Raw genomic sequence first — 26,856 nt, 5'->3', positions numbered from 1 at the left:
TGGCGTTATCCTTGTCATCAATACATGAACCCAAAATGTATATCTGACAGGTGTTGTAAAACTGCGTCATTGTTTTGGTCAAATCTTATAATATTAGTCTAGTATATAATATGCATATTAATGTTAAGTATGTTTTGGTGAAATGTGACAGGTGCACTGGCAGGTGTGGTGTCCTGAGCTGAGTGACAGGAGCAGCTGGTGCTCTCTGATCCTCAAACTTAAAGGATTAACTCACAACTCTCCTCCTCCTCGCTCTCTCCTGCTCTCTCATTTCTGTATTCCCTCTCTCTCTTGCTTCTTTCTTTCCCTCTTCTCCCTCACCCCTTACTCCTGCTCTTCCTTCAGCTTTCTCTCCTCTATCCATTTGCACACATTCTTAGCCTCTACTTTTCCTCCAAAGACTAATCTCCTTTCCCTCTCCTCTTTTCAGTCCAGTCTTCTCTCTTCTGGTCATTCTATCTGGCCTGGGTAAATTCTGATTCATTCTGATTAACCCACTCCTCCTTCAAGCCCTCTGCCTTTTTTTCTACCGGAACATTCCTCTCTCTCTTCCCTTCCTTCTCGTTCTTCTCTTTCTGTCTCTCATTAGTTCTGTTCTTGCTCTCTTCTCTTTCTGTCTCTCTTGCCCTCTCTCATTGGTTCTGACCTTCCTCTGTCTTCCCTCTCATTGGTTCTGTCCTCTCCGTCTCTTCCTCCTCTCTCTCTCTCTCTCTCTCTCTTCAATCCCTCTATTTCTCCCTCCTTCCTCGCTCACTGGTTCTGCCCTCACTCTTCTCTCCCCCTCCTCTCATTGGTTCTGTCCTTTCTCTTCTCTTCCTCTGCTCTCTTTCTCCTCTCTCCCTCTATCTCTCCCTCCTCCCTCAGTCATTGGTTCTGTTCTCTCTCTCTTCTCTCCCTGCTCTCTCTCCTTGGTTCTGTCCTGTCTCTCTTCTCTCTTTCTTTTCTTCTCTCCCTCACTGGTTCTGTCCTCCCTCTCTCTCTCTCTCTCTGCTGCAATGCTTCCTCAGTTGCTGGTTCTACTCCTGATTTTGGACTGGGTCTCGGTCTCGGTTTGGTCCCAGGTTAAAGTCCCAATCCCAGTTCTGTGGATGGTCCCGGGTCCAGACTTGGTTCTGGTCTCTAGTCCAGACTCGGCTCTGGACTCTGCTCTGGTCCCTGGTCTGGTCTCAGGTCCAAACCCGGCTTTGGTCCCTGGTCTGGCCCCTGGTCCAGACCCTGCTCTGGTCTTGGCTCTGACTCTGGCTATGGAGGATCTGAAGGAACATCATGGACTCTTGAAGAACCACAAACTTCAACTGCACAAACTGGAAGGGCAGGTAAGTCCTACTCTGTGTCAGATTGTGTCAGATGCCCTCCCACTGTGTGTCAGATTCCCTTCCCGTGTACCATATTGTTTCAGAGGGCCTCGCTGTCTCTCAGATAGTGTCAGATGCCCTCCCTTAGACCGTGTTTTTGTTTTTCTTAGTGTGATGCATCGATGGCATTGAAGTCGTTGTTCAAGGAGAAGGGGGCGGGACTTGAGCTGCTGCTGCTGCTGGGAGAGGCGTGTCCCTCTGTGACATCACTCCTCTTACCTGCGCTACCTGCCCTCAACATGGTTCAGGTCAGAACCAGGACTGAACCAAGACTAAATTGAGACTGAACTAGGAACTAAACCAGAAACTAAACCAGGAACAAATCTAGACTGATCCAAGAAATGAACCAGGAAATGAACCTAGACTGAACCAGAAACTGAACCAGGAAATGAACCAGGAACTTAACCAGGACTGAACAGAGACTGAACCGAGACTGAACGAGGAATTGAACCAGAACTGAACCGAGACGGAACCAGGAACTGAACCAGGAACTGAACCAGGAACTGAACCAGGAACTGAACCAGGACTGAACCAGGAACTGAACAGGACTGAACCAGGAGCTGAACCAGGAGCTGAACCAGGAGCTGAACCAGGAACTGAACCAAGACTGAAACAGGACTGAACCAGGAACGGAACAGAGACTAATCCGAGACTAAACTGAGACTGAACCAGGAACAGAACCAGGAATGAACTAAGACTAAATCTGAGACTTAACCAGGAACTGAACCAGGAACTGAACCAGGAACTAAACCAGGACTAAAGCCAGGACTACAGCAGGACTAAACCAGGTCTATTTTTTGATGCAGGTGTCGTTTTTGGCTCCACCTCCTCTGCTCTCTCACAGGAGGGGGTTGGGTCATATGGTCAGTACGGTGCCATCTGATTGGGCGTTGAACCAGGCACTGGTAAAGCTGCTACAGACCCTAAACTGGACCAGAGTCGGTCTGATCTCAGAAAAGACCCAGCGGATCTCCCAGGTCTGTGTGGCAGAGTCGTTAGCTCATAACAACGAGGAGGTTAAACTCAGATTTTTTATACTTTTCACAAACCTAGGATAGATACTAATCAATACTAAAGCTAGTATCAAAACTAAATACTTGTTTTTGGCAGGTATCGATACTAAAAAAGTCCAATTGACTGGACAGAAATGAACCTTTCCTGAATACCTTTAGAATGATCTTGAGTTGTATCAGAACAAGTATAAGACACATAGACTAGTATATGCCCATGGACCACTATGCAACCTACCTGGACACTGAAGGATTACACAGATATAAAGCCACATGGGAATAAAAAAAAAAAGTACTACCATTTAATATTAAACATCGCATTCTATTGATCTTTCTAGTATTTTTTGTTATTGTGGTACAGTGGTCCCTCATTTATTGTGGGGGTACATTCTAAAAATAGCCCAGAATAGGCGAAATCCGCGATAGTTATTTTTTAGAATTATTATATGTTTTAAGGCTGTAAAACCCCTCACCACACACTTTATACACTTTTCTCGGCATTAACATTTTCTCACATTTCTCTCTTGTTCAACCACTCTCAAAGTTCAAACCTTAGTATATTATATCCCTCTTCCTCAATGATCGCTTTAAATTTGTTGTTCACGTACCTCTGCTCCAGCCTTATCCGCCTCTGCGTGCAGAGAAACACTTTTAAGTCCAAAGCGTTTCTGAAATTTGTCAGTGTAGAATGTTTCATCGACATTGTGGGTTTTGTTGGGGTGAAAACTTGCAAACATACAGCACTTCAGAGTCACATTACCATCGAACATTTATGTAAATTTGGCTGAACGCATTCTGTACTGTACAGGACACAAAGCGAGAAATAGACTGATTGACAATGGTCTACAGCAGTGTTTTTCAACCACTGTGCCGCGGCACACAAGTGTGCCGTGAGATATTGTCCGGTGTGCCGTAGGAAATTATCCAATTACACCTAACTGGGCTAAAAAATATCAGGTTTCACACTGAGTGAGTAGAAATATTTTATTTTATTATAAAATGCTTTTTTTGTGTGTTTATTTGATTCCTGTTCAAAATAATCTGATGAGAATTACTTTATATTGTAAATATAGGATGCAGAGTTTCATTTTTTAACATTTTCTGCTTATGGTGTGCCTCGTGATTTTTTCAATGAAAAAAATGTGCCGTGGCTCAAAAAAGGTTGAAATACACTGGTCTACAGTCCCTTAGCGAATCAGGACACAGAACAAAATACATTGTAAAAAAAAAAGCATGTAAAACTTTTTTTTTTAAAAGCCGAGGGGCCGCGAAAGGTGAACCACGTTATAGCGAGGGATTACTGTATTGAGTATCGAATCTATTCCTTAGTATCGAAATTGAGATTAATATTTTTGTATCATGACAAGACTAGTCTGCACACAGTCACATCATGGAGACCTGTTTCTCTCATATCATAAAAATTAGGTCCATAAGGTTAGTGTTTAGGTTAAAGAGGGGGTATTTTACTTCTATGGGGCATTAACTGCTAACACATAACATATTTAGATCACCATGTTATATTTTATTGAATTGTATTTATATATTATTTAATATATTACGTTGTTTTGGGCAAATATAGCATTTTCAAATATAATGTAAGTTTCACCCTTTGCTCTTAGCGCTAAGTCACTCACCGTTCAGAGCACTATCACAAAACATTCAGTCTACATCCCACTAATGAAACTACTGCACATCGCATCAGGTTTGTGAAGTTGCTGTGCACAGTTTTGTATAATTTTTTCTGTAATTATGGAGAATTGTCTTGTGGGAGCATCTGTGAGTTAGGTTTGTGGGCGGAGCCTTGTACAGAGATTACTCAAGCATGCATAGATGACATCTAAAACCTGTTCAGGTATGTTTTTGATGAGGGAACAACGTCATAACATGGAAGAAAGCTCCAAAAATCGATTTTGCATAATACCCCTTCTTTAAGGTTAGGGTTTAGGTTCGGATCAATCTGCAGGAAATAAATGGAAGTCAATGGGATGTCCCCAACATGTATGGAAACCCAGTGTGGGTGTGTGTGTCCTCAGGCTCTCAGAGACCTCCAGCTGCAGCTGGACCAGGCTCAGGTCCAGGTCCTGTCCTCTGTCAGGTTCTCACAAGACGCCTGCTCCGCACTCAAACAGCTCAAGGTACAACGCCTGGACTCAACCTGGACTCAACCTGGACTCAACCTGGACTCAACCTGGACTCAACCTGGACTCAACCGGGACTCAACCGGGACTCAACCGGGACTGAACCGGGACTGAACCGGGACTGAACCAGGACTCAACCAGGACTCAACCAGGACTCAACCAGGACTCAACCGTCACATGTCACTAATGTCTGCTTCAGGACAGAGAAGTGAGGATCTTCATCGCTCTGGTGGAGGAGCATTCGGCCTCTGAGCTTTTCTGCTGTGTGAGTCCTTCAGATCTTACAGCTCTTGGACTCGTCTGGACTTGTTGAGTCTGTCCCACGTTAACCTCACACTTCAAGATGGATTCTCACAATATTTGTGAGTTCACAAACTCACGAGAATTCATTTTGAGATACTCCCACTTTTTTTCAGACCAAGGTTTAGTTTGTTTTAATCTCTGACAGTTTAGATTCACTAGCGCTCTTCCTCAGAGTGGTCACTTGATGTTGCTGTGACATGGCCAGTCAGCTGATTTAAACAGGTTTTGACGCTGTCTTCCTACCAGTGGAGGTAGGATGTCAGCACCATCTGCAGTCTGACTTCTTCAGGTGTGTGAGTAAAAAGGCCCCTTTGTCCCAGTTGGGCATGTTTCTGTATTTATCTTTGCTCCTTATTCGAGCAATGATGTGTGTTGTCTCCTACCCCAATGATGTTTGTTCCGTCCCAGTCCAAAATGCGTCTCTTTTACAGTGGTCAGAAATTAGTTGGTCCTGTTCTACTTTGTGCTTTGTTGCTCTTTGTTGCTGCTTTGTGCACGCCTTCACTGTTTCCTTTTGACATTCTGTCCTATGTTCCTTTTGCAGTGTACTGCATGTATGTTTTGTTGCAAGACATTTGACTGATAGGAAGACAGTTTAAATCAGCTGTTGTCGTTGTAACAGGAACATCATGTGACCACTCAGGAAGAGCGCTAGTGAACAGTCCAAACTGTCAGGGATGAACACAAACTAAACCTGGGTCTGAAAAAGAATTTATCCAAATAAATTCTCAGGAGACCACATTAATTTCTTTGGACTAAGATTCAAATATGGACCAATCACAGAGCAGACAGCGTGTGGCCGCCGGAGCCAAAGACTCTCTCCTACAGTGTAACCCTTCCTTCGTCTCTCTCTCTTTCTCCTACAGTCTAACCCCCCCCTCCCCCCCCCTCTCTCCTACAGTCTATCTGTCTCTCCTACGGTCTAACCCTCTCTTTCTCTCCTACGGTCTAACCCTCTCTCTCGCTTTCCTATGGTCTAACCCTCTCTCTCGCTCTCTCTCACTCTCTCCTACAGTCTAACCCTCCCTCTCTGTCTCTCTCTTTCTTTTTCTCCTTCAGTCTAACCATCCCTTCCTCTCTTTCTCTCGTTCTCTCCTACAGTCTAACCTCCCCCCTTCCTACAGTCTAACTCTTTCTCTCTCTCTTTCTGTCTTTCTGTCCTACAGTATAACCCTCCCTTCCCATCCCCCTCTCTCTCTCTTTCTTTCTCTCCTATAACCTAACCCTCCCTCTCTTTCACAGGTCTACAGACAGTCTCTGTTTGGGCCCCGGCTGCAGTGGCTCTTCCTTGGGGCCGTGGGCAGGTGGTCTTTGGGCTGGACTCAATCTCTCTGTTCCACACAGAGTCTTGTCACAGCTGCAGAGGGATCCATTCAAGTCCAAGTTCAAGGACTGAGGTTTAACCAGGACCCAGGAGTCTCCGGGAAGGTCAGAACTTAAGCAGGATTTACACAGGACTGAAACAGGACCAGGACTGAAACAGGACCAGGACTAAGCCAATAAATAAATGCATTAATTATTTATTGATCGCTGGATTTATACAGCATCTTTCAAGACACCCAAAGTACTTTATTGCATATTCATTCAACCACTCGGTGATGGTAAGCTACTGCAGCCACAGCTGCCCTGGAGCAGACTGACAGAAGTAAGGCTGCCAATCTGTACCATCAGCCCCTTCCACTACCAGCACTCATACTCACCACTCACCACAATCATACAAGGCAATGTGGTCAAGTGTCTTGCCTAAGGACAAAGCTGCTACTGCACCACTGTGGTAACTGGTATCACAGCAGTCTCCCATCCAAGTTCTAACCAGGCTTAGCAAAAGAAAACTAGACCATATATATATACACACATATATATATACACACACACACACACACACCCCCACACACACACACACATATATATATATATATATATATATATATATATATATATATATATATATATATAAAAATCGCCTCACCCTCTGCGGGTGGTCTCATCCTCTTTTTCCATGCTTGGGAGCTTGAGGGTTCTGCTTAATATCTTTGCTGTTCCTAGTATTGCACTTTTGGGGGTCACTTCCCCAAGTACTCCGATGACCCCGGGTACCACTGATGCCTTCACCTTCCAGGCCTTCTCCAGCTCCTCTTTGAGCCCCTGGTATTTCTCTAGTTTCTCATGATCCTTTTTCCTGATGTTCCCATCACTTGGTGCTGCGATGTTCACCACAACAGCTTTGCTCTGTTGTTTATCCACCACCACAATGTCCGGTTGGTTCGCCATCACCATTCAGCATGGTAGTTTGTTCCTCAAAACCCCCACTATAGTCGCAGACAAAGGCAAGTGTGTCTCCTGGGGTTCAAATAAAGCTTCATGTCAACTTTCATTAAGAGGGGCAGCTTCAAACAAGATATACAACTAATTCAAGTCCTTTTGAGCAAACCTTGAGGCCGCAGTGAGAGCCAGAGTGGGTCCTGGGTTGTAGCTTTGTGACATGCTGGTAGTTTATTGAGGACAAATACAATGAGATCCTCTTGGTGTACATGCAGCTGAAGGACCGCGGTTGTAAATTATGTAAATTTTTGTAATTTATAACCAGTACATCCCGGAGTTCGCTTGTTTTTATTGTTTTAATCGGCCTTTTACTGGATTTTATTGTTTTTACCAGTGGATGCTTGGACTCTTAACATTTTTATCAACCTAAGACATTGCAGCTAGCTAAGGCTAGGCTACAGGTGCTACAATGCCTTCTCTTACCTCCACATCCAGCTGTGAGAGTTGCGCAGGACTTAGTCAAAAAGTTGCCGAGCTGGAACAACAAGTAACCACCTTGTTTAAAATCCAAAAGGAGCGCGATATGGATGTAATCCTGGGGAAGACTCAGGCTACCGCCACCAGTGCTCAGCTGGCGGACACGGTTAGCTTCTCCACCAATGCCACCAATGCCTCTGTGTCTCATCCTTCTTCGTCGTCTCCGGGTACCATAAACACCGATACTTGGATTAAACGAGGCGCTAGACCCAAAGTTCTGAGCTCCACTCCACTTCACAAAGATCCGTGGATTAAAGCTGAGTCCCGAAATGTTGGCGGGGCGCGAGACAGCCAACTCTCGCGCCCCACTTCTCCTGCTGACATCGCCCTGTGTAACAAATTCTCAGTCCTGGCTTTGGAAGAGTTTCCTCCGCTGACAGCCGGACAGCCTCAGCGGCAGCCTCCAGCCCGCTGTCGGACACGTCCTGGTAGCATCCACTTCACCCCGGCTCCTAAACCTCCTGGAGCGTGGCGCACGGGCTCATCACCACCTTTCCTGGGCTCTCTGACTGACTTTCCGCTGATGCGCCCCTCATCTCCACCTGCCGCTCCAGCAGCCCTGAGCGGAGGCTCCGCAGCCGCGTCCCCACGCACGTCGGGCCAGACTGCTCGCCGTGAGTCGGGTGTATGCGCCGCGTCCTCTCGGTGCACGCAGGGCTCGGCCGCATCCAGCGGGTGTGACCCAGGTGATAGCTCTGCTCCGGCGGGTGCCGCGGCCAGGTCCCTCAGGTCCCTCCGTTCTGATACTGGGCTCCTCCTTGGTCAGACACGTGAGGGTGAAAGATGGCTACACGTCTTGTCACCCAGGTGCCCTCGTCCAGGACATCACAAACTCCGCCCCCAACATCCTACGTCAGCATCCCACGGTTAACACAGTTGTGATTCATGTTGGAACTAATGATCTCCGTTTGCAGCAGTCAGAAACACTTAAGGACCACTTCTTAACTCTCATCTCCACCATCCATAGTCTAAATAAAAAATGCATAATCTCCGGCCCACTCACCCCACCTCGCTTTGGAGACATCAAATTCAGCCGCTTAAGACAACTTCACATCTGGCTCAAATCCTTCTGCACCACCAACCATATCCCCTACATAGACAATTTCCTTCTGTTCTTCAAGAGACCCGGACTGTTCAAAAAGGACCTTCTTCATCCAAATCTCCATGGTTCATTTCTTCTTTCCCAGAACATACAGCTCACAATAGAATCTGCATGACGGTTTTCTTCAGAAACCCCATCACCATCGTCCACGCCATCAATAGAATCATCACACCATATCCCGGTAATTTTCAGCAGAGAGCGGCCTATTCACAAAAACTCTTACAATCGTACAGTTAACATCAATAATTTATCACAGCTCACCAAAATTAATTTATCAAAGATTCCTCCTACTCATCCTCCTTCAACAATAAACATGGCACTTTTAAATGTCCGCTCTCTGCTGAACAAAGCTTTTATTGTCAATGACTTAATTTTAGACCACAAACTTGACTGTCTCTTTTTAACGGAAACTTGGTTGGGTGGAGATGAACCGGTTGTTCTCAATGAGGCCTCCCCCTCTGATTTTAACTATGCTTTTTCAATTAGGGGTAGTAAAAGGGGAGGTGGCACTGCTTCTATATGTTCAAGTACTCTGGCCACCAAACCTATTTTATTTAATAATTTTAAGAGTTTCGAATACCACGCAGTTGTTTTTAATAACCCACAAATTTTAGCAGTAACAATTTACAGACCACCAAAAAAGTGCAGTATTTTTATCAATGAATTTTCGGATTTTTTATCAATTCTACATAATTCTTACAATATGATTATTTTAACCGGTGATTTTAATTTACATGTAGATATTTTAGACCCTGTTGCAAGGGAATTTTTAAATGTTCTTAATTACATGGATTTTACCCAGCATGTGACACAGCCAACTCACAACAGAGGACACACTCTGGACTTGGTCATCACTCATGGCCTGTCTGCGAGTGTGTCCTCTGTTGTTGACCTGGCTGTGTCAGATCATTTCTGTGTGTTTTTTAATATCACTGGTTTTATTCAGCGGGAGACCTCTGTGAGAACTGTGAGGAAGCGTCATCTTACCCCTGAAGTGGCTGCTAATTTTATTCATATTTTAGAGAACACTCCTCCAATTGTTTTACCTGCCTCCTGTGATTTTATTGTTGATGATTTTAACAGCAAACTTCAATCCACTTTAGATACAGTTGCTCCTCTTAAATTAAGCAAGGCCCCCCCCAAACCTGCAGCACCATGGAAAACTGAATCAATAAAACAACTTAAACGAAACTGCAGAAGGGCAGAAAGAAAATGGAGGAAAAACAAAATCACAATTAACTTTCAAATGTACACCCAACATCTAAAAACATATAATAACACCATCAGAAACAATAGAAACTCATATTTCTCCAAACTAATCACAAACAATAAAAACAACCCCAAAATTCTTTTCTCCACTATCGACCATCTCACTAACCCTGTTCTTAACAACTCCAAACTCCCTCCCACTGACTCCCTTTGTGAGCAGTTTGCAGACCACTTCATGGGAAAGATAAACAAAATCAGATGTGACATTTTATCTAACCAAACCACTGTTTTTAACACATCTGATTGTTTGTCTTTACCAGAGGAAACACTGGACAGCTTTGTCCTGGTTAATGCTGAGAGGCTTGATGAAGTTTTCTCCTCAGTGAGACCCACCACATGTCTTGCTGACCCCATTCCAACACGGTTCTTCAAGTCATTTTATGAATCTTTTAGAGACGAGCTTTTAAACATGATGAACTACTCTCTTCAGACAGGGGTCTTTCCCACTGCCTTTAAAGCTGCAGTGGTGAGGCCCCTGCTGAAGAAGAGCAATTTAGATTTTAATGATTTTAACAATTACAGACCAGTGTCTAACTTACCATTTTTAAGCAAAATTTTAGAAAAACTTGTTTTTACCCAGCTTAATTATTTTTTAAACACACAGAACATTCTTGAAGAATGTCAGTCTGGTTTTAGAGTAAACCACAGTACAGAGACAGCCTTGACAAAGATTTTAAATGATTTTAGACTAAATTATGATTCTAAACAGGTGACAGTGTTGGTTCTACTGGATCTAAGTGCTGCCTTTGATACAGTAGACCACACTATTCTTTTAAACAGACTCAAACACCTGGTCGGCCTCTCTGGTACTGTACACAAATGGTTTACTTCCTACCTCACAGACAGAACATTTATGGTAAGCTTAGACACCTACTCCTCTCAGGTTCATAAAATCACATGTGGTGTGCCCCAGGGTTCCATTTTAGGTCCTATACTTTTTAACCTGTACATGCTCCCTCTTGGTGATGTCATCAGGAGACATGGAATCAGCTTCCACAGCTATGCAGATGATACACAGCTTTACATCTCCATGTCTCCTGATGACACCAGCCCAGTGGATGCTCTTTTTAACTGTATTTTAGACATCAAATCCTGGATGGCAGAAAACTTCCTCCAGCTTAACCAGGACAAAACTGAGGTTTTAATCATCGGTCCTGAGGCCCAGAGAGAGAAACTTTTACCCAAATTACAGTCACAGTCTTTTAATCCATCATCACAAGTAAGAAACCTGGGCGTTATTTTTGACTCTGAGCTGACTTTTATTCCACACATTAAAAACATCACAAAAATTGGTTTTTACCATTTGAAAAACATAGCCAGAGTCCGTCCCATTCTCTCTCGGGCCAACACAGAGACGCTGATGCATGCTTTTATCACCAGTCGTATAGATTACTGTAATGCCCTGCTCTCTGGTCTTCCCAAAAAGGCGATTTCAGGTCTACAATTATTACAAAATTCAGCAGCACGTGTCCTGACTAAGACCAGGGGGCGGGACCACATTACACCGGTTTTAGAATCCCTGCATTGGCTCCCTGTGTGTTTCAGGATCGATTTTAAAGTTCTTTTACTGGTTTTTAAATGTCTTAATGGTCTTGGGCCTTCTTATCTTACAGAACTGCTTTTATCCTATGAACCCTCGCGGCCCCTGCGCTCCTCCAGCAGCAGGCTCCTAGTCATTCCCAAAGTCAGGACACACACGCATGGAGAGGCCTCTTTCCAGTTTTATGGCCCCCGTCTATGGAACAGCCTGCCGGAAGACCTCAGGGCCGCAGAGAACATTCAGGTTTTTAAAAGCAGGCTCAAGACCCATCTTTTTAGCATAGCTTTTGATTAGTATTTATCATTTTAGTTTACTTCTCTATTTATTTAGTCTTATTTAGGCTGGCTAGTGTGTTTATGTTTTACTTATGTTTTATTTACTTGTTTAGTTTTGACTTATTTTATTATTTATTGATTATTTTATTATTTATTGATTATTTATTGACTTATTTATTAGGTTTGACTTATTTTATTATTTTTAATAATTTTAGATTTGCCAGTGTTTCCTCTGAGGAGCCCTCTGCACCGGGAGCTGTGGTTGGCTGTGGCTGCTGGGCCCTGGCTCGTGGGCCCTGGAGGTTTGGTCTTGACCTCATCTCTTCTCTGGGCCCTGGGCTGGTGTCCTGTGGCTGTGGGTGACCCTGTTCCTGGTGCAGATGGTTCCTCTGGTGGCGCTCTCTCATCTGGTTCATCTTTATCCAGCCTGTTCCACTTAAACATATTTTAAATGAAACTGAGGTATTTTAACATGTGTTGAGGTGGGGGGTGGGAGTGTGTGTTGGGGTGGGGGGTTGTTTGGTTATGATTATTGATGTGTTGGGGTTGGGTTGTTGGGCTGTCGGGTGGCTGGGTGGGTTTGGTGGGTGGGACTGATTTTAATGGTTTGTAAAGCACTTTGTGTTACTTTTTTTTTTGTATGAAAAGTGCTATATAAATAAAGTTTGATTTGATTTGATTCTGTCAGTCTGTATCTGGAAGTCCCACAGGATCTTGGCTCGATCATTCCCCACTACCTTTGGAGGTGTTTCCCACCTTGATCTCTGGGTTTCCAGTTCCAGTTGGTTATGCCGCTGCATGTATGCTTCCAGCATCTTATACCCTGCAGTTATGTGCTGTTTGTGCTGATTGTCTCGGGGCTTTTTGCAAAGCCTACACCTTGGGTCTTGTCTGGTGTGGTAGATCTGGGCCTCTATCGCTCTAGTGCTCAAGGCCTTCTCCTGTGCAGCCAGGATGAGTGCCTCTGTGCTGTCCTTCAGTCCAGCTTTCCCCAGCCATTGGTAGGATTTCTCCCATGCAGGGACTTGTTCACTGGACAGGCCTGATTCGTATGGCTGATTTGTTTTAATGCAGCTAAATTGCAGGTAATCACCGCTAAAATATTTTAAGCTATTGGGTCGAGAGGGTATTTTTTTCTCCTTCCGTGGCTTTTAAAACTCCAGATGCTATATGTGAATAGCTGGATGCATTTGGTTTGTTTTTATTTTTTGTAGCGAGGAAAATCGGGATGTGCAAGCTTGAGCTAGATTTACAAATGCATCTTCTGACTTGATGCTTTGCTAAATACAGTAAAGCCTTGTAGGGCTTATAATTCATCCATTTGTTTGTGCAGATGCCTGTTGGCATGGTCGTGGGGAGTCCGTGGCGTTTGTGCTTGGTGCTTGAACATGTAAATGGTCACATTTTTCTATAGCGCTTTTCTACCTTCAAGGCACTCAAAGCGCTTTACAACAAGGAACCACTCACCCATTCACACACAAATTCACACCAGTGTACGCAGACACTGAGGGCAAGGTGGGTTAAGTGTCTTTCCCAAGGACACAACAGCATTCATCTGTGTGAGTTAAAATTGCACCGCCAACCTATGGATCAGTGGACAAACACTTTACCAACTGAGCTATTGTCGCCCCATGTGTCTGGGTAAAGTTTTTGTTATTCTAGGGAAAAGATGAATTGATCCACAAGGTCCATTTGTTACATTTTCAGACCATTCCAAATTGTTTGTTCGTCCTTTGTACAGTAGGCAATGTAATTTAGGCATTTGATGAGCTTGGCTGTTTTTTTCCTCCCCAGCCATTGTCCAGTATTTTGGGGTGGGAGTGTTACATGCCGGGGCCCCTTTGCCCCATTATCTTGCATGTATTTTACATTTCTGCTTGTTTTGGGGGGTGGCTGGTCACCATACAAATAGGCCGTCTGTCTTGCTCTCTTGCATTCTCACTGCGTACCACCTTGCCCTCCACACCTGCACGACTCTGACTGCTGCTCGGTGCAGGCTGCATCACACCTGTTAGATGCAGTTGGCTCTTTTATGTTTGACCTGGTGGGACCGGCTGTCCTCTTTTCGCATTTTGTTTGATAAGGTTTGTTTGAATGGAATGGTTTTGGTTTTAGGTTAGTGATGTCGGCGCCAGCTTCTATGTATGTCTTCCTGTACAGGTTTGGCCTAGTGCTGCATCCTTTTGTTCTGTTTATGTAAATTTGGCTCAACGCATTCTGTACTGTACAGCAGACACGGCACGGAGGAGATTGATTGACAGTGGTCTACAGTCTCTACAGTCAGGACGCAGAACACAATGCGTGCTCATGCACTGTAGAAAAGCATGTAGACTTGCACCAAAAAAATCGCAATATAGCGAAGGACAACTATATATTTAATGAATTTTCACTGAGACACATGGGAACAGACCAAGTGACAGACCTGACCCAACAACATCAAATAGTGCCCTGAATTTAGATCTAAACTTTATTGAAGGGGCAATATTACACTATTGTTTGATCTCCTCAGCACAAACATATATGGAGTTGTTTTGTTTCATTCACACAAACCCTCTAGATTTAGGCAGAGTTCTTCTCTTAAACAGAAAACACTGTTTCACCTTCTGTTTTTGAACTCCATACACCTTCCCTAGAATCATCTGGATAATTTCATGCCTGGAATTGCCAATCTCTATTGAACTAAAGGTAAAAGGAGCTGTTAACTTGAAAACTACCACTTCATGACATCACGAGGTGGAACAGACCATTTTGAGCTTCGCGATGTAGACAGACTAATAATAAAATAAGTAAGTGTTATGTAAGTGTTACTCAAATATGTGTGAATGAAACAAAACACAACTCCAGGTATGTTTTTGAGGAGGTATAAACAGTATAACATGGCTTAAGTTGCCACTCATTTGTACTACAATGAAAAAATCACTCCTGCCAAGGAAGGATTTATCTCATAAAGCACAATGTAATCACAAACTGCTTGTGTTCAGCTGACAGGGACTGGCAGAGACTGACAGGCCACCTACAACTCTCACAAAGGTTGAATTTTCTGGTGGACTATTTCTTCATTATGTTTTGGTTTCTCTCAGAGCGCAGAGCAGTATGAGCACTTGTACCTGCAACGTCTGTCCTCGTTTGGCCTGAAGGCGGCGCCGCTGCATGGGTTTGTGTATGACGCTGTGTGGCTAGCAGCTCTGGCCCTGAACCGACTCCTGGACCAGACCAAGAACCAGAACCAGATCGGGACCTTGAACCCAAACAAGACCCTGAATGCACCACGAGACCTACAGCTGAGCGCACACAAGCTCCTACAGGCTGTGAAGGCAACGCGTTTCAATGGAGTCACTGTAAGACCACGACTAAACCACAGACTGAACCACGACGGAACTAGGACAAAACCAGGACAGAACCAGGACTGAACCAGATTTAAACCAGGGAATAAACCAGGGACCGAGCCAGGGACCGAGCCAGGGACCGAGCCAGGGACCGAGCCAGGGACCGAGCCAGGGACAGAGCCAGGGACAGAGCCAGGGACAGAGCCAGGGACAGAGCCAGGGACCGAGCCAGGGACCGAACCAGGGACCGAACCAGGGACCGAACTAGGGACTGAACCGGTGTGTTTCAGGGTCCAGTGCAGTTCCGTGGAGGGGAGCGAATGGCGACTCTTGAGTTGACTCAATTTCAAGGTGTAGTTTGAGTTTGTGATTTTCTGTAAATGTGATTCTGATTTTTGCTGGTTTCACATTTGATTGGTCGTGTTTTCCTCAGGCAGCAGCAGCGTTGTGGTCGGAGAATTCAACACCAGTGACCAGAATCTAACCCTCAACCTCCACCTGCTACAGTTCAAAGGTTACATCTCTGTCCTCAGCTTGTCCACGTTTTTACAGTCCAGAACCTTTTAACAACTTAGCAGTTTGTGTCATAGTCTTAAGTGAAGTATCTCTTTATGACCAACTTTGACACATGAAGCTACCGTTTTAGCCTCATCAGGAGAATCAGCAAGTGGGCTTTTATCATACTAGTTGTTGATTTGCTTTACCATCACTTCAAAACGGTCTGGTCTCTGAGAGATATGGAAAGTGTTTAAACTCATCGTGGGGAATAATTAGGATGGTCAAGAATGCATAAGGTAAGTGAGAAATAACTTTGGACCACTGCAAACTGTTTAAAATTAACAAGTTCTGTTTTTCACATTTTTAAAACTTTTAGCTATTTTGTAAACTGGACTTTTCAGAGCGTTAAACCATGTTTTAGTCGTGTCTTCTCATTGAACCTCAGAAGTTGTTTTTGGAGTGATTCATATTTGAGTAATCTTAAATCACTTATTTTCAAGACGTCACTTTGCTGATCTACCCCGTATTCACCTCCACCAGTACATGCCCACTGTGATGTACACGCCCACATTTCCTTCTCCAGTTTTATTTTCTTAATCAGTGATACTCATAGGATTCGGCAGAGTTGTGTAGTCATTTTGGTACAAATGAAAAAATGGGCTGCTCGCTAGTGTTGATCTGCATCTATCCATAGGGGGCGGCGACAGCATGCGTCGCTTTGTTGTGATGACGTTTATGATGATGTCAGCTCACATTGGGCACCGTAGTTTTCTAACACGGAAGTCAGTGTGTTTAGTCATTTTAGATGAATATTGTGATTTAAAAGGTGTAAATTATAACATAATGCTCCATGGCTGTCATAGATTATAATCATAGATTATAACTATAGAGCAGACACAAGCACAATAGGGCTGATTTAAAGTGTGTTTTCTCTGTCCAGGAAGCGGCCCTCCTCGAGACCGGACCATGGTCAGGACTCAGTTGCGTCATGTGACTCTGGCGCTCTATGTTGTTATGGCAGCCGCCTCCAGCATCATCATCCTCTTTAGCCTCAGCATCCTCTTCCTCTGTCTCCTCAACCGCAGATTGAGGTAACACAGATAGTCCTGGTTTAGCCATGGTTTAGTCCTAGTTTTGTCCTAGTATAGTCCTGGTTTATTCATAGTTTATTCCTGGTTTAGTCCTTTTTTAGTCCTTTTTCAGTCCTGGTTTAGTCCTTTTTTAGTCCTTTTTCAGTCCTGGTTTAGTCCTGGTTTAGTCCTTTTTGAGTCCTGGTTTAGTTCTTTTTTAGTCCTGGTTTAGACCTAGTTTAGTCCTTGTATAGTCCTGGTTTAGTTCTGGTTTAGTCTTTTTTTAGTCTTAGTTTAGTCCTTTTTTAGTCCTGGCTTAGTCCTGGTTTTGTTCTGGTTTAGTCCTTTTTTATTCCTGGTTTAGTCCCTTTTTAGTCCTGGTATAGTACTGGTTTATTACTTTTTTAGTCCTGACTTAGTCCTTTTTTAGTTGTTTTTTAGTCCTGGTGTAGGCCTGGTTTAGTTCTTTTTTAGACTTTTTTTAGTCCTGTTTAGACCTGGTGTAGTCCTGATTCTCTTTCAGACTGGTGCTCTGGAGATCTGTGTCCCAGGAGGAGCTGCTGTGTCTGGGTGTGATCCTGTGCTGTGTTTCAGTCCTGGTCTCAGGTCTGGACCAGGTTCCAGTCTCAGACCAAACCAGGACTGTCCTCTGCTCTGTAAGTTATTCTGTTTGTTTTAATAATAATAATAATAATAATAATAATAATAATAATAATAATAATAATAATAATAATAATAATAATAATAATAATAATAATAATAATAATAATGGCTTACACATTTTTATGTGTAAGCATTTGTGCATCCATCCAGGTCTCTCTTTTAAAGGCCTGGTCTAGTCCAGGTCTAGTCCGGATCCAGTCCTGGTCTCGTCCTGGTCTAATTTGTTCTCTGTTACAGGTTCACGTCTGGACCTTGTGTGTGGGTCACTCTGTGATTTTTTCGGTTTTCTTCACCGAGGCCTGGACCCAGTACTCCCTCAGACACCACCTGCCCAAGGTAAAGACCTGGTTTAGTCCTTGGTCAGTACTGTCTTAGACCTGATTTAGACCTGGTTTAGTCCTGGTTCAGACCTGGTTCAGACCTGGTCTACTCCTGGTCCACACCTGGTTCAATCCTACTTTAGTCCTGTTACAGTCCTAGTTTAGTCCTGGTTTAGTCCTGGTTTAGTCCTGGTTTAGTCCTGGTTTAGACCTGGTTTAAACCTGGTTTAGACCTGTTATAGGCCTGGATCAGTCCTGGTTCAGTGGTTCTTGTCTCTCAGAGTCATCTACAGACTCCCTGGCGTTTGCTCTTATGGCTGTTGCTGTTGGAGGCGTTAGTTTTATCCTCCTGGACTCTGACGGATCCTCTGAGTTGGGTGGAGACTCTGCTCCTGCTGCAGGTCAGACACACACTCACACATGCACTCTAGAGCTGGGCAATTTTTGCCAGAAAATAAAATAATAATTTTTTTCCTCCCAAAATTTGGGCAGGGCATAGGGCCTATTGCTTCCACATGCACTCATCGTTGCAGTCTGTTTTGCCGAAGTTGCGCTGAAGTCGCCCCCTGCCCTAGCAACCCATGCCTAGGTTGTTCTTGCTAGCATGCCAGCATTAACATTGACTCAATGGGCAAAGCCCATTGACTCAGTGTTGACAAAGGCAGCACAAAGTGCTCATGTCCTCCAAACACACTCCTGGCATCTTGCCCTATCCCAGCACCCATGCATGGACCATATTTATTACTGCTAAAATGAATGGAAGTCAGTGGGAGGTCAATGGGTAACCCTGACGCCATGGCAAATGACGGGCGCAATTAGCGCCCTACAGAATAACAAATACATTGGTATGGAGGGTTGAAAATGTAGTTTTCCCAAATGTTATGAAATTTGACATGTGGTCATCCCAATCAATAAAGTCAATCAGACCCATGTTGGTTTTTGCACTGTATTGCCATGGTGATGCGCCAAACTGACAATGTTATCCTAATTGGAACGCTCCCAAATTTTCCAATTAATGAGAAAAATATTACTTTTATGGAAAAATGTGAAATTTGGCACCATGACTCTTCACGTCATCCCGATCAAAAAAGTCCATTGGACCCATGTCATATCTTTCATTCAGTTGCCATGACGATGCGTGAAAAAACCCATGTTATCCTAATGGGAAACTTTACTAATTTTTATACATTTTAAAGTCTTATAACAGCTTATTAGATTCATTGAGGAACGTGAAATTTGGCACAGTGACTCTTCAGGTCACCCCATCAAAAAAGTACCAGGGTCCAAGTTTGTATTTTGCACAGTGTTGCCATGGTGATGCCTGGAAAAACCCATGTTTTTGCATTTTGTGCATGAGCGCTTCCAATGTCTTTTGACATTTTTGTTTGATGACAAGTGCAGCCCAAAGCAGCAATAAAACAGAGGCAAGTGACCCTTAGGGAGTGCCGGGTCGGCGGAGTGTGAAGCATGGCCCACGAGGGCCGTTCGATGCCACTTGCGGCTTTAAATTGATTTGTTTTTCTCTTCTCTAGTAAAACACTTCTGGAAACTACAGAACATGGTCAAATCTGAAAAGACTGTATTCAGTGATCTTTTTAAACCCATTGGCACTGGAGTAATCTTTTATGAATGAGATAAAACAAACTACAGTATTGCATTAAATATGCAGCCACAACATTTTATTTGATATCACTGATTTCAAAGTGGTGCGCTGCTATACTCTGCTCCCTGTGACTGCACTGAGCAGCCTCTCTTGCATTTTCAATGCAGTCTCCAATGCAGGAAAGTGGGGAAAACAAAATTCAATTTTCTTCCAAACAAATTGATTTGAACTTCATATTCAGTTAATCGATTTTTTTTTACCTAGCCCTAACGCACACACACTGCAGTTTCTGTTCATATTTACAGTTTGGACTTTGGTTTTGAACATGTGAGTCTCTGACAGTGATAAGGACATTTAAACAAATGCTTGAATCTGATTGTTTGAAGTGTCACAAGAGCAGAACAAGCCAAAACTTAAACGTTTGGTTAGATCCAGCTGAGAGAAAAGCACAGACATCTTTCCTCCACAAAAGCACAAAGTGCTTCTCCCTGCACGTCAATAACTGAGCACTGTGTTTCTCTGGAAATAGGCTCAGGTACATCTGTGTGCGCCGCCATGTTTGTTTTGATTTGTTTGGGCACGTCATCTTTGGCTCTGCGTACACCACAGGCTGCCGGACTCAATCACAGCAGTAGGAGCCATAATGGATTCTCGTAAGTTTGTGAACTCACATAAATCCACCTGTCTCTGTCTATTTTTAAGGGCCTTTCTTAACACTCTTTGGTATTTTGTTAAGTTTTTGTTATTAAGAACAGAGAGTCTAGAGGTTGTCCCCCAAAAACAATACAACAAAACAAACAAAGTTCAATCTTTTAACTGGACAAATCTTGTAAGAGTGAAGACGTTTCGCTGCTCATTCAAGCCGCTTCTTCAGTTCTGGTCAGAATGCTGGTGGCTACTGCCTTTAAATCTATCTGAGTGGAAGGGCTAACCACAATGAAACTGTAAACAGCTATTGTCTCCAGTTTCAGCTGAAACTACCCTTTTCAGCCCTTAACGACCCTGCTATTGTTCTCATTGTTCTGGGTCTGAGGATGGTGTTATAGATGGGGGAGAGATTATGTCTCAGGCCCCCATTCCTGTTTAAGGAAGGATTCTCTTTCCTAACAAAAATAGCTTCTTTAACTCCTCTCTCAAACCATTTCTTTTCTCTGGCTAAGATCTGAACTTCACTATCTTCAAAGGAGTGGTTAGTGGCTTTGAGATGGAGATGCACGGCGGACTGGGGTCCAGAGGAACTCTCCCACCGGTGTTGGTACATTCTCTTAAGGAGTAGCTGTTTAGTTTCTCCAATATAGCGCTCACTGCACTCTTCACTACACTGAATGGAGTAGACTACATTACTTTGTTTATGGCTCGGGGTTTTGTCCTTAAGGTGAACCAATTTTTGCCTTAAAGTGTTTGTGGGTTTGAAAAAGACGGGAATCTCATACTGTCTGAAGATTTTCTGAAGTTTTTCAGACACACCTGTAGTGTAAGGAATGGTAACACCTCTCCTTCTAGGTTCAGATTCCCTGTTGTCCTGTTTTTAGCTCTCTTCAGTCTATTGAAGGCCCATTTTGGATATCCACAAGCAGAGAGGGCTTTCTGCACATGTTGCTCCTCCTTCACTTTTCCCTCTGTGTTTGTAGGCACCACTTGAGCTCTGTGGTGCAGTGTCCGGATTACTCCGAGTTTGTGCTGCAGTGGATGGTGTGAATCAAACAGCAGGTATTGGTCCGTATGTGTGGGCTTCCTGTAAACTTCTACCTGGAGTCGCCTGTCCTCTCCTATTGTTACTGCACAGTCTAAAAAGGCCAGTTTGTTCTGCTTGGCTTTTTTCCATGTGAACTTGATGTTTGGATCCACAGCATTAATATGTGCAGTAAAAGGATCCAGATCCTGAATTTAGATTTTTGGTCCAGTTGTCATCCACATATTGAAACCAATGTGTGGGTGGCGTACCTGGAAATGAGGCCAAGGCCTCCTGTTCAAATTGTTCCATGTATAAATTAGATTAAACAAACGACATTTCTGGTCATGTGGCGCAGTTTGGTGTTACAGATGAGGGTCTTTCATCAATAGTCAATACTCTGTTGTAAAGTCAATACTGTGTCATAGATGTGTTGTGTTGAAGCAGCTCTGATTCTCACAGTCACTTTTAAACTGTGCATCGTTTTTACTGTGACAAACTGCACAAAGGATCATGGGAGAACGGAGACTGCCCAACCAGGATTGGGTAAAGTTAATCCTGACAGGTGAGGGGTCGTCCTGACAGGTGAGGGGAGGATCCCTGTCCACAGAACAGTATGGTGGCAGTCTGCTGGAGGGCACTTGACACAGTTCCCTCTAAGCCTGTGAATATCTGTGTGTTTTTAGGTGGACCAGTCAGAGGAGGATGCTATGGTCCAGACCGTGTCTTGTCTCTGTGGATGCTCTTCCTCTGAGCTCTGGGTCATGACAGTCTGTGGCTACAAGTGTCCCTTGCTGGTGAGACATGGAACTTTAGCCTTTGTACACTTGGATATATAGACAGCATAAATACATAAAAGTATATCATATTTACAAACCACTCACTCATAGTCTCTTCTCAGCTGCAGTCTCAGGTACCACAAACAGACCTGACTTAGTCCTGGTTTAGTCCTGGTTTAGTCCTGGCTCAGTCCTGGCTCAGTCCTGGTTCAGTTGTGGTTTAGTTCTGGTTCAGTCATGGTTTAGTTCTGGTTCAGTCCTGGTTCATATTTAATACAAACAACTGACACACTAAATATAACAGACACAGCAGTCACACCCAAAACAAAAACTGCAGCAAACTCCATGTGTTCCATATTTAAAGCCGGTATGTCACTTTTCAACCAAAAACATCTACTAATATGCACTGAAAAAACTGAATGGGCTTGCATCTCCACAAATCTGATTCTTATTTGGACTAGAGAAGCTTCCTCCTGCTTGTTTCCATGGAAATGTTCATTTGGCAATATTCTCCCAGAGTATGGCATAAAACTTGTCTGTCTTCAAGGAGAACGTTTCAAAGGACTGTTTTACCTTGATATTTCCCTGGAATCATGCTAGAAAGTTACATACCGTAGCTTTAATTTTTGACAATTGCTACTTTTTGTGGTAGTTTGAAGGTCCAAATGACTTTGATAACAAAAATAAACCAGGACTAAACCCTGACTGAAATAGGACTAAACCAGAAGTACAACTAAACCAGGTCTAAACCAGGTCTAACCCCAGGTCTAACCCCAGGTCTAACCCCAGGTCTAACCCCAGGTCTAACCCCAGGTCTAACCCCAGGTCTAACCCCAGGTCTAACCCCAGGTCTAACCCCAGGTCTAACCCCAGGTCTAACCCCAGGTCTAACCGTCTCCTGTTTTAGGGCTTGGGTCTATTCGTCATCTGGAGTCTTGGTCCTGGTCCCTGTCTGGTTGTGATCTCACTGAAGTCCGGACTCTCTGCTCTGAGTGTGTTCAGCGCTCTGGTTCTCTTGGCCTACACTTCCCATGATGCTTTGCTGCGCTTCGGTTTGAGCAGTACTTTCATTCTGATTGGCTGCGTTTCCATGCTCGCCGCTGCCTTCGGGCCAAAGGTACAAATATAACCACAAAACAGTTTAAAGGACTTAGATTCAGAAGAGGAGAGTGGATTGTCTTGGCCAAGTACACAAAAACAGTATGTTCTCAGTATGTACTCGAACCTGCAAATCTTTTGTTGGTTGATTCACTTTTTTTGAAAGAAATCCCCAAATTTCTGCTCCACATATGCTGAACCTTCTCCTTATTTTGGGGATTGGCTTCACAAGCTTGTCATATTAATCTTATGGTTTAAAGCCCTTTCAACTGACAACATGTCAGACGTTTTTGGGGTTCAGTAATGGCTCCACTTTCTTAAGCTGTTTTGAAAAAAAAATTTCACATTTATTTATTTAAACTGACAGAGATGGCGCTGAAATTTGTCCCAGTTTTTGTTCCATGTGCATAGGCCCATAGAGATATTAAACATAAACCAGTTAGACAGCAAACCCCACCTGAGAATTTTGACCTGTCTCCAACTCAGGTTAAACTACAGGGATTTTACAACACATCTGTTTATTTACTGACTGCAGGGAGTCTCTTCTCATGTCAGCAATGTTTGTAGTCCTTTGTCATGCTGGCCATGTTTGTAGTCTTTTCTCACGCTGGCCATGTTTGTAGTCCTTTCCTCACGCTGGCCATGTTTGTAGTCCTTTCCTCACATCAGCCATGTTTGTAATGTTTTCTCATGCCGGCCATGTTTGTAGACCTTTCCTCACATCTGCCATGTTTGGAGTCCTTTCTCACAGCTGCCTAGTTTGTAGTCCTTTCTCATGATGGCAATGTTTGCAGTCTTTTCTCACACTGGCCATGGTTGTAGTCCTTTCTGATGTCTGCCTAACTTGTAGTCCTTTCTCACGCCTGCCATGTTTGTAGTCCTTTCTCACGTCTGCCATGTTTGTAGTCCTTCCTCACGTCTGCCATGTTTGTAGTCCTTCCTCACGTCCGCCATGTTTGTTGTCCTTTCTCACAATGGCCATGTTTGTAGTTCTTTATCACGCCGGCCATGCTTGTAAGTCTTTTTTCACATTTTGTTGTGTTTGCTAGTCTCTTCTGATGTCAGTCATGTTTGTAGTGTTTTACATGTCTGCCATGTTTGTAGTTGTTTGTTTCGTGGTTGGAGATCAGTGTTCCTCAGACAGAAGAGGAGGAGCAACAGAGGAAAACAAGGAACCGTGAGCTCCGAAACAGGAGTCTGCAGCTGGGGCTGGAGATCGACCGACTCCGCAGAGAGCTGTTCTATCCGGGGAGTACTCAAGAGAGTACCCACAAATACCCAGAGAGTACCCAAGAGACACCACCAGGTAGGGCTGTTTTGCACTCTTCAAATGTTGACAGGAAAAGTGATCCTTTTTATCCCTTTTACCTTTTTACTTTTTATTTATTAAGGTGCAGTAGAGGAGCCTAGTGAGAACAATAATATAAAAACATGTTAGTGGTATAGGGTACAGATTAATCCAAAAATAAAGTTAATAGAGCATAAAAACAACACTTCCTGTCACCGCCATAATACAACTGACTGATTGGATGTGATAGCTTTGCTTAAGTTAACACGCTGGTGTAAAACTGTGGTCATGTGACAATTGACTTACGGGTCACAGGCCAAACTAAATATTTACAATCAAAAACAGTGGGTGGTTAACACCGGCTGTATAAGTGAATAAAACCTGTTGTTCACAGTGAACCTGAACCAGCAGTAATGACAAGAGTAAAGTGATTTACAATAATATACAGTGAATAATGGCAAGCACCTCCTTTCCAGAATGTGTTTGTAGAGGTCTAAACTATAGGGTTAGCTGCTTTTACACAGCATAAGACCCCATGGAAACACCGGGAGGGCACCTGACATACAGGCACATTTCAGAACAATGTTACAAATGGGTGCAAAAAGGTACAAATAGATGTATGTAAACAAGAGATGTTCTTCTTTGCAGAGCACATTAAATTATCTGAATAACTGCAACTTTTGTGATTTCATAATTTTCAAGAGCACCATGACAGCAGAGGTGGGTGCAGGAGCCAAAAACTGTACAGCAAGAGTACAGAAGTACAAAGTTATGTTCTAAGAAAGTCTTCCAAAAAGTGGTGTTTTCTAAATCATATTCGAAGTTGCTGCAAGAAACACAAAACAAATGTTCAAATCATTTAATATTGTCAACATAAAGCTCCCTCCCTCCCCCCTCCTTCCCCCCTCCCTCCCTCTCCCTCTCCCCCCCTTCCCTCTCTCCCCCTCCCTCCCTCCCTCCCCCCCTCCCTCTCCCCCTCCCTCTCCCCCCCTTCCCTCTCTCCCCCTCCCTCCCTCCCTCCCTCCCTCCCTCTCCCCCCCCCCCCTTCCCTCCCTCCCTTTCTCTCCCTCTCTCAGAAGTCACGGGGGTGAGAGGAAGACCAGTGTGGACTCATGAGGCTCCGGTCTGTTCTGAAGAGAGAGGCACAGAGGAGGACCGCATCAACTCCACCAAACAGTGAGGCTACTCACTCTGCCACTGTAACACTCAGATCAGGAGTATAACCCACAACCTCCTGTTGAGAGGGAGGAGACAGCATAGTCACTCTGCCACAGTAACACTCAGATCAGGAGTTTAACCCACAACCTCCTGGAGAGAGGGAGGAGCCACAGTCACACAGGGAGGACATGCACACTCCACCAGAGGCTAACCACTCTGCTGCTCTGTTTCAGCGTGTGTGGGCCTGTCTCACTACAGTTGCCCATCCTCCATCACTCATACCTGCCGGCGGTGGGCGGAGTCAGTCCCAGCTCTAGCCACGCCTCCCTGCACTAGAGTGACAAGAGGGGGCGGAGTCAGGAGCGAGGCCAGGAGCACATCTGTGATGGACAGGACATAACAGAAAAAAATCTGATACTAAATAATGTCTCGCTTTATACTGCCTGAAAGCTGCACTATGTAACATTTCTGGTGAAGGGTTTCCATGGAGATCCATAGCACAGCATTAAACTTATATATTCATAGAGACGAGCAATGAAAACGCCTGTAATACAATAAAAGTAGGATAGATGCATTTACTATTGCCATACTGCAACATTCCGGGTAAGACAGTATCTCCATGGAGACAAGCAGGTGGTTGATACACCACTAGAAATGTTACATAGTGCACCTTTTTACTACAGTTTCTGTTGGAATGAATCATGGTGTATGAGGTGTCTCATTGTATAAAATTTATTTTTATTAAACACCTCTTGTTACTGAATCTTGTGTTAAACCTTCTGTGATTAAATGTCCCACAGTGGGGCTTTAACCCTGTTCTATTGAGGAACTGTCTCATAGTGGGACTTTAACCCTGTTCTAATGAGGAAATGTTCCACTGTTACGGACTAGTCAGATCATGGGGGTGTAGTCTTTGTTTTTATAGGGGGAGGTGTTAAGTCCAGTACTAGTCCAGTTCTTTGGCCTTGCCTCCCATTTTCCCAGATCCACCCACCGGCTGAGCTGCACCTGGAGCGATTAGCGCAGGATATACCAGCCCGGAGCTGCGCACCCCACCAGCCACCAGTGGGTCCTCCACTGCAGCATTGTTTGAATTATTTGTATTTTATTTTTGTATCACCTAGTTTTACTTTATACACTTTTGAGCACGTTGTATAATAATAAATTTATTTTATGATTGTCTGACCATGTCTCCACGTTCTCACTTCTGTTCTACACCCGGTTTTAATATCAACTCGTTGCTTGCCACCACCGCTGGACCAACTGGCACGTAACATCCACAGTGAGGCTTTAACCCTGTTCTGATGAGGAAATGTCCCGCAGTGAGGCTTTCACCCTGTTCTAATGTGATGAAATGTCCCGCAGTGAGGCTTTCACCCTGTTCTAATGTGATGAAATGTCCCGCAGTGGGGCTTGAACCCTGTTCTATTGAGGAAATGTCCCATAGTGGGGTTTTAACCCTGTTCTAATAAGAAAATGTTTCAAAGTGGGGCTTTAACCCTGTTCTGATATAATGTTCTCAGAAACATCCCTGGAGTTGCTTTTTATTTAATTCACACTGATGCATGTGTGTTCTGTTCTGAAGAAAAA

The 26,856-nt window shown here is 44.0% G+C and overlaps 1 protein-coding gene across 1 annotated transcript; it reads left to right on the top strand.

The window, feature by feature from the left end:
- Nucleotides 1–995: 995 nt before the first annotated feature.
- On the top strand, nucleotides 996–24,522 carry LOC129456880 (gamma-aminobutyric acid type B receptor subunit 2-like). The gene is made up of 16 exons (XM_055227715.1): nucleotides 996–1,316; nucleotides 1,466–1,603; nucleotides 2,162–2,332; nucleotides 4,399–4,500; nucleotides 4,703–4,768; nucleotides 6,049–6,234; nucleotides 14,872–15,129; nucleotides 15,408–15,468; nucleotides 15,551–15,631; nucleotides 16,556–16,706; nucleotides 17,209–17,341; nucleotides 17,586–17,684; nucleotides 17,950–18,069; nucleotides 21,630–21,740; nucleotides 23,925–24,126; nucleotides 24,503–24,522. Exons 1-16 carry the CDS (start codon nucleotides 996–998, stop codon nucleotides 24,520–24,522), a joined length of 2,220 nt encoding a protein of 739 aa, XP_055083690.1.
- The last annotated feature ends 2,334 nt before the right edge of the window (nucleotides 24,523–26,856 follow it).

The sequence above is a fragment of the Periophthalmus magnuspinnatus genome, chromosome 16 (assembly GCF_009829125.3).
Source record: "Periophthalmus magnuspinnatus isolate fPerMag1 chromosome 16, fPerMag1.2.pri, whole genome shotgun sequence".
Classification (NCBI taxonomy): Eukaryota; Metazoa; Chordata; class Actinopteri; order Gobiiformes; family Gobiidae; genus Periophthalmus; species Periophthalmus magnuspinnatus.
This window is presented reverse-complemented; position numbering and strand designations above follow the sequence as displayed.